Source organism: Bolinopsis microptera, chromosome 3 (assembly GCF_026151205.1).
Source record: "Bolinopsis microptera isolate Bmic1 chromosome 3, MBARI_Bmic_1.0, whole genome shotgun sequence".
Classification (NCBI taxonomy): Eukaryota; Metazoa; Ctenophora; class Tentaculata; order Lobata; family Bolinopsidae; genus Bolinopsis; species Bolinopsis microptera.
Genome location: NC_087074.1, coordinates 5,987,218 through 6,005,866, shown reverse-complemented (window position 1 = coordinate 6,005,866; position 18,649 = coordinate 5,987,218). Strand labels below are relative to the sequence as shown.

At 40.5% G+C, this 18,649-nt stretch overlaps 2 protein-coding genes across 2 annotated transcripts; one reads left to right on the top strand and one right to left on the bottom strand.

Annotated features, from left to right (window-relative positions):
• The first annotated feature begins 6,400 nt into the window (after positions 1–6,400).
• LOC134812347 (uncharacterized) lies at positions 6,401–8,081 on the top strand. The gene is made up of 5 exons (XM_063819737.1): positions 6,401–6,535; positions 6,650–6,793; positions 7,028–7,265; positions 7,382–7,767; positions 7,921–8,081. The coding sequence occupies exons 1-5, from the start codon at positions 6,404–6,406 to the stop codon at positions 7,984–7,986; spliced, it is 966 nt and encodes a 321-aa protein (XP_063675807.1). The 5' UTR covers positions 6,401–6,403; the 3' UTR covers positions 7,987–8,081.
• A 102-nt stretch (positions 8,082–8,183) lies between these two features.
• On the bottom strand, positions 8,184–17,883 carry LOC134812346 (trigger factor-like). The gene is made up of 5 exons (XM_063819736.1): positions 17,745–17,883; positions 16,925–17,540; positions 12,899–13,036; positions 12,726–12,779; positions 8,184–8,804 (listed from the first exon to the last, which is right to left on the bottom strand). The coding sequence occupies exons 1-5, from the start codon at positions 17,868–17,870 to the stop codon at positions 8,626–8,628; spliced, it is 1,113 nt and encodes a 370-aa protein (XP_063675806.1). The 5' UTR covers positions 17,871–17,883; the 3' UTR covers positions 8,184–8,625.
• Positions 17,884–18,649: the final 766 nt, after the last annotated feature.

Sequence of the window (18,649 nt, the reverse complement as noted above, 5' to 3'; positions counted from 1 at the left end):
TACTTGTTTAGTGTAGTGTTTTTGTGCACTTACAGTCGTGAGTCTGTATGCTCTTTTTTAACGGTTCAAATTTCATATGTCATGAATGGGCTTTTACTTTTGAAGCTGGTTTGACTCCCTGCTAGTTCTAAAGAGGTTCATTTTTACTTAAGCAAGCTGTACCACACATAGTTGAGCCACTGACCCACATTGTCAATCTGAGCCTTAATACAGGTGTTGTACCAACCCTTTGTAAAAAAGCTAGAGTAACTCCCATCCATAAGGCAGGAATGAAAGATGATCCTAATAATTACAGGCCAATATCCATCCTTCCACTTGTAGGAAAACTTATAGAATATTTTGTCGGCAAGCAACTCACTGATTACATGGAAGAGAACAAACTTTTCATCCGGCATCAATATGGCTTTCGGAAAAATCACTCCACAACTTATCTGATGTACGATCTGATGGACGAAATATATAAGAGTAAATCTAAGTCTTATAAACCAGGAATCATCTTTCTTGATCTTAAGAAGGCCTTTGACACAGTGAATCATGAAATATTGCTTCAAAAATTGGCATACTATGGAATTGGTGGCATTGCTTTAACCTGGTTTAAGAACTTCTTATCTTGTAGATATCAATGCACTAGGATCAATGGCAATCTAAGCTCATTTTTAGAAGTTCTGAGTGGTGTACCACAAGGAAGCATCATTGGGCCTATATTATTTAGTATCTTCATAAATGACATCATTTATGCCTGTAACCTATCTAAGCCCTTTCTATTTGCAGATGATGGTGCACTATTCTTTGATCAAACCTGCAGAAGCACATTTATAAACATGAAAATAGAACTTATGACAATCTTTAAATGGCTCAGTGTTAATAAATTATCACTCAATGAAAAGAAGACTGAATTCCTATTGTTTGATTCTGTTGACCAACATGATGAAATAACCATTGATTGTAATGAGGTAACTTTCACAATCAAGGAGTGCAAAGAGACAAAATATCTTGGCCTCATTCTAGATAGTAAATTAAACTTCAAAAGCCATGTAGATTATATTATTAGGAAGGTCATGAAGAGAATTGGTGCCATGTATAGAAGTAAAGCACTGCTACCCATTAAATATAGGAAAATGTTTGCCAATGCACTCATGTTGCCACAATTCGATTATTTAGACACGATCTATTGTAGAGCTGGCAAGACAAAACTTGCTGAACTTGACACTCTGTACAAAAAGGTAGCCAAAATAGCTCTCAACGTTCCAAAAACAGAGAGCAGCCTTAATGTTTATAGAGACATGAAATGGTTACCACTCCATCTTAGACGACAACTCCATCTGTCAAATTATATGTTTAGAATCATCCATGACAATTGTCCTACAAACTTTATGAACAAATTTAGTTACATATCAGGAGGTAGTAGGAGCGGCGAAAGCTGCAACCTTTATGTCAATAGATCAACATCACATAAAAACTTTCAATACTTGGGGGCAAAATGTTGGAATAATGTTCCAACAGATCTACGAAATCTGCCCGATGTTAAAAGCTTTAGTGATTCGTATAAGAAACAGCTACTATCATCTATAACAACATACCCTAATTATACCGTCGACAATTCATATGAAAAATTTTACACTGCAATCATAGTCGACGATAACTAATTAACTTCTAATTCTTTTAAATCTGAGGCATATATAATTGATGTATCGAAAAGATATTCCCTTTTTTACCACCTTACCATTCTGATTGATTTTGCACATGACTGACATGTTTTAACTGGAGAAGGGGTTCCCACAGTGGTAGTTTTATAGACCACTTTTAATTTATTGACCTATTATACCTAGTGGTAGTTTTATAGACCACATTTAATTTATTAACTTATCATACTTAGTATTTATTTTTGGTGACTGTATCACCCAGTTTTAACATTTGATAATTGTACAGTTTATTGACGACACATTGACTGAATGTTATTTTATATTCTAATTTATATTCTAGATATTTTATTTATTTTACAACAGACGACAACTTCCTGTTTTTTCTTCTATATTAGTTACTCATATCTCTTGTACAGACTTTTTTACAAGGACATTGACAAATGATACTCACATTAGGCATTCATTATTGCATCTAAATTATTTCACTTGCATTAGGCTTAGAATTTATTCTCTGGTCAACAGATTTCAAATGTTTAATTAATTTGTAGTATGACAGTAAGGTATATAAGAAGTTATTTAATTTTGCTTGGGCTATTATATTGACTAGGTATTGAGGTTTAATGATGATATGGAATTTGAATTCTATATAAATTTACACTATGTGGTTGGGGCATTTTGCATAGTAAATATGGTTACTACTCATATATATCATATTATTTGATTGGTATTCGATTTCTGATTATTTCTTAGGAATATGATTATTATATCTCAATTTGGCTTTAGGTAGGGTGCCCCGCTAAAAGAACTGGATTCTTCCAGGAAGCATCCCGTGCACAGACCTTGGTCTACATATATATTAAATTATTAACCATTCATTCTGTATGTGCACGAAAATTTATTTCAATCAAAAACTTCTTTCCTCAGATGAGAACAAAACTCCTATAGGTCTAAAGTTGTGAGAGATATCCTGCATTCTTAAATTGAATTGAATAATAATTGAATTGAATGATAATTGAATAATTTTGCATCAAGAATGCATATTCAATAATTTAGCTATACGAAATGGTGCTTTTTATGTGGTGCAGGATAATAATAATAATAATAAATTAATGTTATTTTTATACAGCACCAAAAGGTTTAAATTTAACCCTCATGCTCAGCTATAAATGATACTTAATTAACAAGAACGTGCATCTTTGCATTGGACGGAGGTGCAAAAAGAAACTGTTAAGAAAACATGATTATTCGTGTAAGAATTTTGTACTTTTGATGGGGCAAAATTTAAATGATAATAATATCATATGTAACAGCAGTCAACATCAGAATGCAATTAATCAATATCATGGAATTAAACATCAAAACCACCCTGTATAAAACGAGATCTCACCTTGGGTAGTTACATGGTAAGCAGTGCTCAGTTTTGGATTTCGAGGCTGAGCAAACATCTCCAGATCTCACCTCAGTCATTCAGGTAACATGCCTCTTCTCTAGGCTTAGATCGCAGAATCTATCAGCTGTCTCAAGATCTTAAGTCTGGATAGTGTATCCGAATAATAAAAAAGTTCTCAGGATCTCACTTCGTGTATTAAACTAATATACCTGGTCGATATGTTTAGATCTTATATCAAAAATAAGGGCAGGACGTTTTCGAGCTCTTTCGTACCACGTGCAAAACTATTTAAAAACTGTCCTGTTGGTCATTTATTTATTTACCAGGAATAAGGTTAAAGACTATTGGCTTGCTAGTCCCCTTTAATTTCCCTGGTATTTGGGGATCTCTCTTAGATCAGAGAAGCACATTCTGAACTCAGTTTTATATTTAAAAATAAAATGTCACAAAATAACATCATTTTTTGTGTTGGTTCTTCAAACTCAGCTCCATTGAAGCTTTGTTTAGTCACTAAATTCCTCTAAATTCAACCACTTGCCATAATAAAAATACTAACAACCAAATAAAGTTTTTAAAATAATTATATACAATCACCAAAGAATATTTCTTTAAGTTTACTTCTAGTTAACTAATTCGTGGTTTAAGCTCTTATTTTATTTATGATTAAAGGAATGTAAAATAAAACTTATTGTTTCATTGAAAACTTATTGTTTCATTGAGTTTCTAAATCTTTTTTATCAGGGATGCAAAGTAAAAAGGGCAAAGGTCATTCAAACAATATACACATTCAATAAAATCAAGTGATGCAATTGGCAGAGCACAATCAAATTAAAGTGCTTTAACTTCATTTCTCGTCAAGTGAGTAAATTACAGCACAGTGGAATAAAAAAGAAATGCAGCAAAAATGAACAAATATAATGACCAACAAAATTTGGAACGATATTTATTTTCAAAGTAAAATCTATGTGGATTTGATAGCTGTAAATATTCGCTTCAAAGTACGTACAATAACGTTGCAGTATATATAACGCAATGCGTTATTTAACTGGACCGCGCGGCGCATCCAATAATGCTTATCGCAACCACCACCTTCATTAAATCGGCAAAATGGGCTATTGGGCCTCGACGAGCTGCAAAGAATTGACATCATAAATCAATTAATAAATGTTGGGTCGCTACGAGCTGTAAAATTGACATTGTCGATCAAAAGTTATGATTCTAAATTAAATTGATGGGTTAAATGTAAATGCTTGCTGCCGAAGCGAACTGAGCATTTGTATAAATATGCGCGCCACGCAGCGAATCAAAGAAGCATCCTCCATAAGCTTTATAAACCTGAGCTGATGCAGCATTCCCTCTGAGTGCATTCATTTTTGCTCTATCCAGAGCCCTTGCGCTTGCAGTAGCGCGCCCCCGCCTTTACTTGTGAAACAAATACGCGCCCGCTACATGATTAAGTAAACATTCGTTAAAGTTACATGTTCTGAACCCAAATTGACCATTGTTAATGAATTAACGAGTACGGTGATACTCGTAAAATATTCGTTTCAAATATTAGGACCGTCAACGAGTCCAACTCGACGCGCGTCCTGATAGGTTATAAACCTACAATTAATGAACTAATTCGGCGATCTCAGTGCTACTTCGAGAAGAAAACTGAAAGCGGCGCGCACTACTTCGAAAAAATTTAGACGAGTAAAATAGTCAAAACTCATAAAAAAAGCGAATCTGCGAGCCATAGACCAAAAAAGCTGAACAAATATACTAAATTTAGCTCATAGCTATCCCTTGTAGGTTTATAACCTACCAAGACGCGTGCCGAGTTGGACTCATCGACGGTCCAATATATGGAACAAATATTTTAAGAGTATCACCCGTTAAGCTATCCCTAGCTAATTATTATTATTTTTTGCAAGAATAATTTTTTTTCAAACAGTCTATACATTATGTCACAATGACCCTATATAAAACCAACCCTTCAAGATAGATTAGATTAGATTATGATTCAAAAACTCAATATATCTCAAATATTGGTAGAAACTTTTGAAAATCACCCTTGTCCTTCTGACTCCAAGTTCTTGATACATGCGCGAAAGCGGCATGCAACGTATGTCAACCAAGTTCAAATCTAGACTTATATCTGTATTAACAAAGTTTTCTTCTCCCCGGAGAGAAATCACTGTTGTTCTAAGGATTTCGAAACGAAGGCGCTTCCTTATATATCCATTCCATCTTACTAGCTAGCTTCTTCACCAGTCTTTCAGCTTCACCCCCCAATACCACCAGACGTTGAGAAAACTAACGGTGTGAAGCTTCCTTTCTCCTTTTCAAGAGCCCTTGCGTTATAACACCTTTTTTCTCATTTTCATGAAACTGGTACATTGCGAGGATCGATTTGCTTGCATTGGAGGGGGCTGGGGCATGGAACACCCTTACATCAGAATATGCCATCTCTGAAGCATTCCAAATCGATCTTGCAGAAATTTTCAGACTAGCTTGGTTAGAATTAGAATTAGAATCAAATTTACACAGCAATACAATAAGAATAAAAAATAATTTAAGAAGCTTCAATCTGCTGTGCAGGACATTCAAGTCAGTCGAAAACTGTTAGCAGAACACCCTTCTAGGGACATAAGGAAATAGCATGTAAATTGTAAAACATAATTAGTAATAAATTAATGAGTGATAAAATAAGATATATGATTTAACAGTGGTTTCCTAGGACTGTTCCCTTTATCCTTTTTACTGTCCATCATATTGAAATTTGTGAACATCACGTGTTATTAGCATTGCATTTTTATTTTCAGATCGGTTCAGATCACATGTAAGGTATTACATGTATTATTACAAATTTTTGTTTTTACTCACTTGGATGTGATAATCGATAGTGCCACCAATTCCGGATGATGAATCGATAAAAACTGTGACTGAGGGGGACCCTTTATGCTGCCAAAAGATCTGATCGTTTGATTGCAAGCATACTATTCAGTACAAGCACACATTCGAGTATATCGTAAACCATATCGATTCATTATGGTGATATCCCATTTTTATCAGGATCGCTACCAACATACACCAAAGAAGGGTAGTCTTAACCATATATAATCGCACAATTTGAATAGGATTGTTCGAACTTTGGTGCAGACCAATTAAAACTATGTTTCCCACAGAGTAAAATCCGTCTAATAAAGTTGAAGCATGCATGTCATCTGTGTTCACACCCTTTCACTTTATGTTGATTACTAAGTCGATTTTGAAAGCTTGTTTAATTGATCACCATTTGTTACTAATGTTAAGATATTTGTTTAGCATTTTGTTGAAGTCTCAATTCTGCATCAAGAACGTGTACTTATAATCATGGTTTCAGAATATGATAACAATTTATGACACAAAGACACGTACTAAACATAGGCTAGATGGGCTCGGTGGGTTGACTCCTGTCCTCCTGATTAAGGATCATGTGCAACATCTCACTGACCACTTGATGGAATCTCATCAGTTGGTTTGTGTACTTTCACATTGTTTGGACATCTTGGGATTTCCAATAGTGCAGCAATAAAAATATATTTACATTGCATTGTATGCATTTGAATTTGGAATCATGACTCTTCCACAGGTGGTGAATTCGAGAGTTTTGTCAGATGAAAGCACTGTCAATGCAGATGAAGACAATCTGTTATTCATCATTCCCATGATTAAGAATAATAACCCAACAGTGACGGAAGATCATATTGCAACATTTATTAACTTGATCACTCAGGTAGGTGAGGCGGTTGCAAATTTGACAGTGATTATAAGCATTTACATTTTACTAAGATATGCTTTTTATAGGATCAATAATGCTTATACTTCTCATGGGTGCTTCAACCGCCACCAGGAGGCATTTAATGCACATTTGGACTTTATTTATTTTATTTTTATGAAAATTTTCATAGTTCAGTGCATGATACAGTGCAAGAAGTTAATCCTCTTAGGTTTAAACTGCAAATTTCAGATGCAGACCAATGAAAAGGCCCTTATGTATATGGAAGTAAACCTTGATCCCAAAACAATTCCCTCAACTCTCATAGCACTGCTCCTTTCTCCTGAGCGCCGCAAGGCTCTTACAGATAAAGGAGCAGCCAGAAAGTTTCTTCAGTCCAACACTTGTCTTATCAAATTCCTGGAGACCCTAAAAACCAAACCTGGAGTCATGTCATCGAATCAACAAGATATGGCAAGCATGTTTGCTGGTCAGTAGACATATTCTATTAACAACGCATCGTCTGATTATTATTGAATTTGCAATGAATGAACACCATTTTGATTTCTCTGTTTTAAAATTATTTCTAACCATCCATTTCACCAGGATTGGGTTACCCTCCCCCTCCACCTGGTAGTGGACCAAGCAATGCAAATGGTGCAAGAACTGGTCCTAACATGGGTGCAGGACTGCGCCAAGGAGTTCCAAGCAATCAGCCCAGAATTACACCTGAGTTCCTGCAGCAAGCTATATCTGGTGCAATGAGGGCAAACAACATTCCCTCTGCAAACGGAACAGGTCAAGCGAATGGCGCACTGGCACAGCTTCTTGGAAGCTACCAGCAACCACCACCAGTACCTCCTCCTGCTGAAGGGACTGAGCAGCCCATGCAGGGGGTGCAGGAGAATATCGAGCAGCAGATGGCTAGTCGGAGGGAACAGTTAGAACAACTCCATTCCATGGGGCTCACGGACGACCTTCAAAACATCCAGGTAATCTAACTATTGCTATTCCATCTCAATTTATCATTGGTTTTTTAACAAGATCAACCTAAGTCTAACGTATTCTGTGAATATCAATTATAGTGTCTGCCTAAATGAAAACACTGAACTCTATAGCCACAGAGTTTCAATCTTATCTTACAGGCGTTACAAGCAACGAACGGTAATGTAGAAGCAGCGATTGAACTTTTGTTCAATGATATGGAATAGTACGGTGTTATTTGTAGATATTAAAGATTTGGGTCGAGTAGTTTTGAGAGTTAGGAAGATAAAATGCAAGAGAATTATTATTGCTGATCAAAGACTTTTGAAGTTGTTTCAAACTCTTTCTAAAGGTCCATATTTTCATTTTTTTTGAAACTTAATGGAATTTGCTAACATTCCTGAGTCACAGTAAAATGCCTATTGAAATAGCATATTTTCTAATTGAGTGAGGAGTGATAAGTTGTTACTTATCTATTTGATATTTTGTACATAAATATAAACGATTCTGGTATGTTTAAGTATAGATTACAGAATTTCAATCGTCTCAATTATTTCAACTACTCCCTTGATAATATATTGCAAAGCTGAGAGGTAATAAATTTTAAGTCTGAAGAATCTTGCCTCAGACTTCAAACACAAGGTATCAAAAAAATTTTAATTTTATCGCCAAAATTCTAATATGACTAGACTTTAAGATCGATTTATTGCTCGTTTAAATCAGAATAGAATACGATTTTGCTCATCGGGAAAAATGTTGTTTCACTTATTATATAGATATTGTAGGTATTCCATTGAAACAGTAAGAAGGTCTTTCTAAAGCTCCCAGGGACGAGACGTTCTGTATCAGAAATAGCTTTGGTTCATCTAAATAGGAATCAGTCCCATCTTCTTGACATCCATAAACCACATAATTGCAGTGAAGAAAGACCCAACAGCAACACCTAGCCCAAGGTATATGTTGAAACCCAGCTTCCAGCCGGCGGCTGCCAGGGTTGTCTTCCATATAACTATCATCAGGACAGAGGATGCAATGATCATTCCACCTGTATCATAATGAATGTTAAAATATGTAGCATAAATTAATGTAGAAATCGTCAAATCCAGCTAATACTCTAATATTGGGGGGGGTGTCACGTCCGTCTATGTCCGCTTGTCTCATAGAATCCAAAAAGGACAGGACATAGGCGGACATAGGCGGACATAGACGGACATAGGCGGACATAGGCGGACATAGACGGACATAGGCGGACATAGACGGACATAGGCGGACATAGGCGGACATTAATGGACACCTAAATTGCTAAATAAAATGTTCAATTTTTGCTGTTATAGGGGGATCATGTTTTTTGTCCGTTCGGTACCCTATATTTTCAAAACGGACAAAAAATAGAGCGGACAAAAACGGACAAAAATGGACAAAAACGGACAAAAATGGAAATAACATTTAGATGCTTCCTCCTCCTACTCTTCCTCCTCCTCCCCCTGGGTCTTCCTGATCTTCCTCAGTCCTCTTCCTCCTCCCCTCCTCAGTCCTCCTCCTACTCCTCCTCCTCGTCCTCAGTCCTCCTCATCAGTCCTCAACAGTCCTCCTCCCCAGTCCTCCTCCTCCTCTTGAGTCCTCCTCCTGGGTCCTCCTCCTGGGTCCTCATCCTCCTCTTCATCCTCCTCCTCTTCCTCCTCAGTCCTCAGTCCTCCTCAGTCCTCCTCCTCATCCTTCTCCTCAGTCCTCCATCCTCCTCCTCAGTCCTCCCCCAGTCCCCCTCCTCCTCCTCCTATTCAGTCCTCCTCCTCCTCCTCCTTCTCAGTCCTCCTCAGTCCTCTTTCTCCTCCTCTTCCCTCTCAGTCATCCTCCTCAGCCGTCCTCCTCAGTCCTCCTCAGTCCTCCTCAGTCCTCCTCCTCAGTCCTCCTCCTCAGTCCTCCTCCTCCTGGGTCCTCCTCCTCTTCATCCTCCTCCTCTTCCTCCTCGGTCCTCAGTCCTCCTCCTCCTGGGTCCTCCTCCTCATCCTTCTCATCAGTCCTCCTCCTCCCCAGTCCTCTCCCAGTCCCCCTCCTTCTCCTCCTCCTATTCAGTCCTCCTCCTCCTCCTCCTCCTCAGTTCTCCTCAGTCCTCCTTCTCATTTCTCCTAAGTCCTCCTCCTGAGTCCTCCTCCTCTTCCTTCTGAGTCCTCCTCCTGAGTCCTCCTCCTCCTCCCTCTCAGTCATCCTCCTCAGTCATCCTCCTCAGCCATCCTCCCCAGCCATCCTCCTCAGCCATCCTCCTCAGTACTCCTCAGTCCTCCTCCTTCTCCTGAGTCCTCCTCCTGGGTCATCCTCCTGGGTCCTTCTCCTCCTCTTCATCCTCCTCCTCTTCCTCCTTTTCAAAAACGGACAAAAAATAGAGCGGACAAAAACGGACAAAAATGGACAAAAACGGACAAAAATGGAAATAACATTTAGATGCTTCCTCCTCCTACTCTTCCTCCTCCTCCCCCTGGGTCTTCCTGATCTTCCTCAGTCCTCTTCCTCCTCCCCTCCTCAGTCCTCCTCCTACTCCTCCTCCTCGTCCTCAGTCCTCCTCATCAGTCCTCAACAGTCCTCCTCCTCCCCAGTCCTCCTCCTCCTCCTGAGTCCTCCTCCTGGGTCCTCCTCCTGGGTCCTTCTCCTCCTCTTCATCCTCCTCCTCTTCCTCCTCAGTCCTCAGTCCTCCTCAGTCCTCCTCCTCATCCTTCTCCTCAGTCCTCCATCCTCCTCCTCAGTCCTCCCCCAGTCCCCCTCCTCCTCCTCCTATTCAGTCCTCCTCCTCCTCCTCCTCCTTCTCAGTCCTCCTCAGTCCTCTTCCTCCTCCTCTTCCCTCTCAGTCATCCTCCTCAGCCATCCTCCTCAGTCCTCCTCAGTCCTCCTCAGTCCTCCTCCTCAGTCCTCCTCCTCCTGGGTCCTCCTCCTCCTCTTCATCCTCCTCCTCTTCCTCCTCGGTCATCCTCCTCAGTCATCCTCCTCAGCCATCCTCCCCAGCCATCCTCCTCAGCCATCCTCCTCAGTACTCCTCAGTCCTCCTCCTTCTCCTGAGTCCTCCTCCTGGGTCATCCTCCTGGGTCCTTCTCCTCCTCTTCATCCTCCTCCTCTTCCTCCTTTTCAAAAACGGACAAAAAATAGAGCGGACAAAAACGGACAAAAATGGACAAAAACGGACAAAAATGGAAATAACATTTAGATGCTTCCTCCTACTACTCTTCCTCCTCCTCCCCCTGGGTCTTCCTGATCTTCCTCAGTCCTCTTCCTCCTCAGTCCTCCTCCTACTCCTCCTCCTCGTCCTCAGTCCTCCTCATCAGTCCTCAACAGTCCTCCTCCTCCCCAGTCCTCCTCCTCCTCCTGAGTCCTCCTCCTGGGTCCTCCTCCTGGGTCCTTCTCCTCCTCTTCATCCTCCTCCTCTTCCTCCTCAGTCCTCAGTCCTCCTCAGTCCTCCTCCTCATCCTTCTCCTCAGTCCTCCATCCTCCTCCTCAGTCCTCCCCCAGTCCCCCTCCTCCTCCTCCTATTCAGTCCTCCTCCTCCTCCTCCTCCTTCTCAGTCCTCCTCAGTCCTCTTCCTCCTCCTCTTCCCTCTCAGTCATCCTCCTCAGCCATCCTCCTCAGTCCTCCTCAGTCCTCCTCAGTCCTCCTCCTCAGTCCTCCTCCTCCTGGGTCCTCCTCCTCCTCTTCATCCTCCTCCTCTTCCTCCTCGGTCCTCCTCCTCATCCTTCTCATCAGTCCTCCTCCTCCCCAGTCCTCTCCCAGTCCCCCTCCTTCTCCTCCTCCTATTCAGTCCTCCTCCTCCTCCTCCTCCTCAGTTTTCCTCAGTCCTCCTTCTCATTTCTCCTAAGTCCTCCTCCTGAGTCCTCCTCCTGAGTCCTCCTCCTCTTCCCTCTCAGTCATCCTCCTCAGTCATCCTCCTCAGCCATCCTCCTCAGCCATCCTCCTCAGTACTCCTCAGTCCTCCTCCTTCTCAGTCATCGTCAGTCCTCCTCCTCAGTCCTTCTCAGTCCTCCTCCTCCTGGGCCCTCCTCCTCCTCCTCCTCCTGGGTCCTCCTGGGTCTTCCTGATCCTCCCCAGTCCTCTTCCCCCTCCCCTCCTCAGTCCTCCTCCTACTCTTCCTCCTCGTCCTCAGTCCTCCTCATCAGTCCTCAACAGTTCTCCTCCTCCCCAGTCCTCCTCCTCCTCCTGGGGCCTTTTCCTGGGTCCTCCTCCTCCTGGGTCCTCCTCCTCCTGGGTCCTCCTTCTCCTCCTCAGTCCTTCTCCTCCTCCTCCTCAGTCCTCTTCCTCCTCTTCCTCCTCCTCCTCCCTCTCAATCATCCTCCTCAGCCATCCTCCTCAGCCATCCTCCTGAGTCCTCCTCCTTCTCAGTCCTCCTCCTGAGTCCTCCTCCTCCTCAGTCATCCTCCTCAGTTCTCCTCCTCCTCCTCCTAGGTCCTCCTTCTGGGTCCTCCTCCTCCTCCTCCTCCTGGGTCTTCCTGATCCTTCTCCTCCCTCTCAGTCATCCTCCTCAGTCATCCTCCTCAGTCATCTTCCTCAGCCATCCTCCTCAGCCATCCTTCTCAGCCATCCTCCTCAGTACTCTTCAGTACTCTTCAGTACTCTTCAGTACTCTTCAGTCCTCAAAATGTTTGTCCGCTAATGTCCACCAATGTCCATCCAAGTCCGCCAATGTCCGTCCGGGTCCGCCAATGTCCGTCCGAGTCCGCCAATGTCCGTCCGAGTCCGCCAATGTCCGTCCGAGTCCGCCAATGTCCGTCCGTGTCCGCCAATGTCCCAAAAAACACGTCCGTTGTCTCATAGAATCCAAAAAGGACAGGACATAGGCGGACATAGACGGACATGACACCCCCCCCAATATTACATTGTACCTGGTCTAGATTCTGTTATAAAACATTTTAAATTGTAGATCATCTAACTTCAGAATAGAGTAGGAGATAATGAAAATTTAAAGCAGCAATCAGTAATATGGGCTTACCTGCTGTTATGTGAGCAGACATCAAACCAAGACCAAAGTTTCTACTGCAAAGAACTGAAAATATTTTAACTCATTAAGTTCCGGTTCATTATCTCTAATTCGTTGTAAAAAGTTAAGTCGTTATTATTATCTTTATTGTAAAAGTGAAACTTATACTTCATATATAGACTCACTTCTAGCAGCCTTGATTTTGTCATGGGGTACCCAGTCCAAGATGACCTTTACCAATGATACCAAGAAAGCACCAAGTAGTGTGAACCAAGCAACTGCTGTCGTAGAAAGGTAGGCAAGGAAGAGCTGGTTGGTAAGCACTGAAATACAATAGTTGATCTTGATATAAGCTTTAAACAATAAACAGTTTACGGCAATGCTATCGTTAATACTGAGGGATAAACTATATGTGCAGTCCTCTGAAGCATCCGTTTGCAGATGGGCCAAAATTACGTAGTTAAATTTCGACTTTTATTTTATACATTAGACAGTATAACATCTAGACCAGTCGCTCCTTTTGGATATCTGTTTGAAAGTTTGAATTTTTTTTTTTTATTGAAATCTTTCAAATCAGTCAATTACATACAAGTTTACACAATGAATTAGTTAAATATAATATTGTCCTCTAAGCATGGATTGTCAAAATTGAAATTGTCTCGGATGTATGTAACCAAAGGACCTGAGGGTCACCAAAACACAGATATTGAGTGCAAATGCAGCTCCTGCACAAGCATGGGCCCTTATAAAATTGTAATAAGTTACTTTAAACAAAATCACACACCCATTCAATCAATTCATAAAATATTGTGCTGTGAGATGAAATTGAGAAATATGTGAATGCAGACAGCAAGAATAGATAATCTTGAATAAACTATTTTACGGATTTGTTTCTATTGAATAGTCAAGTTCAGAGTCCGAATCCACCGGGATAATTTTCCCCCACATGTAAGTGGAAAGTTTACTTTTAAAATCAGTGATACTCTCTATCTCACGGATATCTAGAGGAATGTGATTCCACTTAGTGTGGGTCCTATAGAAGAAATTCTTGGCAAAAGCGTTGGAGCTTGCTCGAGGTGAGATAGAGCTTACAAAACATAGAGAGTCCATGTGACTATTTCTGAGCCTTGAGTGGCCTTGAAATGGTTGCAAATATGAGGGTAAAGTGACAGGTATATGTTGCTTCACAATTTTAAAGAAGAAGATGAGATCCAAGAAGTCAAAGCGGTCTTCAATCGGCATAATCTTCAGCTGTCTGCATTTTTGAATGTATGTGGATGGTGGATAACTCATATACTCCTCGTGAAGAATCCACTTAATAGCACGCTTTTGGAGGCCCTCCAGCTTGCTTATCTGGGATTTTGTGACTGGTCTCCATATAACCGAGCAATGCTCAAATAGGCTCCTCACTAAAGTGAGATACAGTACTCTACGACGATTTACGTCTTGGACAAAATAACAATTTCTTCTCGCCATGCCTAATTTTTGGTTTGCCTTAGAAAGGACTTTGGAGCACTGATCTTTCCAATCGAGATTTGATGTCACAATTACACCCAGATCCTTTTCATGATCAACATAGTCAAGTGTGATTCTTCCCATGGAGTATACAAAGTTAAAGAGTGGTAGGACACTAAGGAGGGAAACTGTTTCGGATATCCTTCCTGCGACGGTGAGGACCTTACATTTGTCGGGATGAAATCTCATTTTATTAGAAAGTGACCAGTCATGGAGATAATCAATGTCCTTCTGCAGTCGCAGGATATCAGACTCCGAAACAATCTTACGCCAAATTTTAGTATCATCGGCATACAGTGACAGTTGTGTGCCTGGTGAAATCCCCACTGATATATCATCAATGAACATAATGAACAGCAATGGTCCCAAAATTGACCCTTGAGGTACACCAGACTGGGCGTTTCTCATAGAAGAAAACTTGCCACTTATCAAGACCTGTTGTTGCCTGTCTCTTAGATAATCAGTGATGAATTTCAGTAGCCTCCCATCAATACCAAATTTGCTCTTTAGCTTAAATAATATAAGATCATGGTTAACCGAGTCAAATGCTTTGGCAAAATCAAAGTAGACTACATCTGTTCTCATATTTTCATTCAGTGAGAGCGCTAGGCTGTCGCACAGTCCTACAAGATTAGTTGCACAAGATCTCTCAGCTCGGAAACCATGCTGTTTGTCATTGATCATGCCATTAGTAAGTGCCAATAACTCATCTCTTATTATGCGTTCAAGAACTTTTGTGATTAAGCATGTAAGAGAAATTGGCCTATAATTTGAAACCTCATTTTTATCCCCTTTCTTGAATATTGGTACAATGTGCCCCAGTTTCCACTCCCTTGGTAGTGTCCCAATGTTGTAGCATGAATGAAAAAGTATTGATATAGGGTATGCGAGCCCAACCGCACAGTTTTTCAAAAGTTTCCCATGGATACCATCAGGTCCATAAGCTTTATTAGCATTAATATTGGAAAGGATTTTGCGAACCCTTCTGTGGTCAAATTCAATATCAAAGCGCCAATCATTAGAGTAATCTATATCTATGTCATAAGTTGATGCCTCAGAGAACTGCTCGAAGAAAAAGTCATTAAATAGGTTGGCCTGGTCTTCAGGGCAGTTGCGGACAGTGCCTTTGTGGCTTACAAACTCAGGGATCCGCTGACTAGCTGTCTTCGATTTGACATAGGACCAAAATTTTTTTGTTATTAAAGCACTATCATCAGATTCATTTAATGTTTCCCTCATTTTTTGAGCAACCACATTTTTGAAATTTTTCCTAGCAAGGGAGAATGCAATTTCAGCTCTATCACTTTTATGCCTTTCTTTATGTAATCTCACTTTCTTACGCCATGCATCATAACACTCCGAGTCAAACCATGGATCTTGGCCATCAGTCTTGACAGAGCATTTTTTAACAAATTTATCTGTGACATTAAAAAGTTTGTCCTTAAATTTTTTCCATCCAATTTCAGGTTCTGTGCCATTGAGCAATGCATCCCAATTCGTGTGTCGGAGTTCATGGTTTAGCCTCTCCCAGTTCACAGTCTTAAAGTTATAGCACATACGCCTGACTGGCTTCTTCCTACCAACTTTAACGTTGATCTTAAAATTGATGGGGAAGTGGTCAGACTTGCAAGCACTATCTCTCTCACCTACCATTAGGTCATTAATATTTGACACAGAGTTTGTGAGCAATAGGTCAAGTGTTTTGCCTTTGCAGTGGGTAGGTGTTAACACACATTGTTGAAGGCCTAGATCAACAAAAGATTCAACAAAAGATTGCTCAATAGGACAGGAGCTGGCCAGGGTAGACCAGGAAACTCCGGTCAGGTTAAAATCTCCTAGTATGAAGACTTTACTCAGTCCTCTTCTTCTGAGAAGAGTTTTCAAAGACTCAACAATTTTTTCATGATTTGCGGAGCCCAGTGTACCAACACGATAACATGTGCATACAACAAACTTAATTCCAGTGGATGTCTTAAATTCCACAGCAAGAATTTCTGCACCATACTTGAGATGAACTTCCTTTGAAGTTAGATCAAGGTCTGCTCTCACTGCAATCATGACCCCTCCACCATTCCTCCTAAACCGGGTTGGATTAGAAGGATCTGGTGGATGAGTTTTCTTCGATCTATCAGAGCGAAATATCTTATATCTGTCAGGGTGCAGAAATTCACTATCAGCAATAGAACTCTTAAACCAGGTTTCGTTAAGTATTGCAATATCTATCTTAGCCTCATTAAGATAAGTCGACACTTCAAGACATTTAGTGGTATCAATCATTGGATGGGCATTGTTCAGTTCACCAAAAGGGATGAGACCTTGAACATTCTGAAAGTAAACATTCAATTTATTACCATTCCCAACTCTAACACCTATGGGAGACGGCCCTGGGTTTACAATTCCAGGGTTTACTAAAACTATCAAAAAACCATTCATCAAAAACAACCAAATTATGCATCCCGTGAGTGTATTGCCGGTTCTACCAGTAAATATGCAATTTAAGTTCTTATGGATTGAAATCTGGCAAAATCTATATAAACCATCGAAACTGTAATTATTCCTCAGATAATACATATTTGCTAAATATAAAAAATAAACTGAACAAAAATCGACGATTTTTTGTGTACGTTGGTTTTATGTCATATATTATGTACAAAATATATAATAAAACTGTGTATTATATACAGCGTGGTACATACTTTTCCAGTTGAGGAGATGACAATCCCATTTGCCGAAATGAACCTTTGTGGGGTCAGTAGGTGGTCCCTTCGGTCCCTTCACTACAACCGTCTTCTTTCCTTTTGCAGCTGTTTTCTTTCCTTTGGCAGCTGCTTTTTTGGCTGGTGCTTTTTTGGCAGGTGCTTTCTTAGCTGGTGCTGCCTTTTTGGCTGGTGCTTTTTTGGCTGGTGCTGGTGCTGGTGCCTTTTTGGCTGGTGCTGCTGCCTTTTTGGCTGGTTCTACCTTTGCAGCTTCCTCCTCCTCTTCCACTACTTCCTCCTCTACCTCTTCCACTTTCTCTATTGGAACAGTTTCCATAGTTGGAACATCCACTTCCGCTTCCTCTTCAATTCCTGCTCCCACGGACGCTTCTTCACTCTTTACCACTTCCACCATCGGAACTTCTGATTTAACAAATTCCTTAACTTCTTTTCCTCCCCCTGTTTCCTCTAGTGACCTTCTTACAATCGCCACTGCCTTCTTCTTTGTAGCTTTCTTCGGTGCTACCTTAGCTTTAACAGCGACAGAACTGAATGTCCCATTCTTAGTACAATTCTGAATAGCTCCCATTGTGTAACTCTGAACTTTGTCTCCGTCCTAAAAGAATGATTTTACTCAGATATCATCAGTAGTTTAGCAGAGTTTAGGTTAGGGGTCGTTCACATATTACGTAAAAACTGTTCAAAAAGTGATTACATAATATTTGAACGACCCCTTATAACACCATCTATGTATTAGACAGTTGAAATTTCAGGAAAAGCAAGTAAATTAATGATACCAACATTTTGCTATATAGCTTACCTTCATTCCACTGGGTAGTGGTGCATCGTAGGTCATATATTTTGGTGTGAACACTACCATAGTGTATGCTATAAAGCATATAATGGTGCCTGGTAGGGCTATGAAGAAGAACATACGGTTCGCCATGTTTTAATGCTCTAAAGGGAGTATGTTAGTGCAGAATAAAATAACTATAATATGTAATAATTGCTTAGTTGCAAAAGTACCATCCTTCCTGAGATTTAAAAATATATTGATATTTCCAAGGAAATCTGTTCGACAACTTTGATTGAATCGGAACTCGACTAGCAGCAGTATCGAAAATGCGAACAAAAATGTAAGCTAAATTCATGTGACAGTAACACAAGGCAATGCACACTGTACAAATCTGATGTACATTGAGGTCCTGAAGGTCTCCAAGCGAGTGCACATTCTCCAACAACGCTCAGTTATATCGCAGTGGCTAATGTCAGTTAGAATCACTAAGATATCATAAGGTCATTCAGCTAGGTGTCCAGTTGAATTTAAAAGCTATGAAGAAAGTAAATGTGAACATAATACTAACCGATTGTTATCTTTAATTTGGTCATGTGACTTATTATCTGTAATGTTGACGTCCACTTAGTCCTACTGAAGACTTTTTAAATTTGACCAGAGCTGGCTCAATTAGATGGGCTTATAATTATCGGGAACATTCTATAATAGAAATAGTAGTTTGCATCAGGACAAGAAGTCAGCCATGTGATTTTATTTCTGTGATTTTATAGCTCCTGTAAATTATTAATAAATCTCTGGACAATGTATTCATTATAAATCTCTGTATCACCAGGAATGTGAAACAGGAAATGGTGCCCGCAGTTTCAAGTGCAGCTGAAAACACACACAATCAACTGAAAAGCAAGCACCACGGTGTTTCAATTAACACC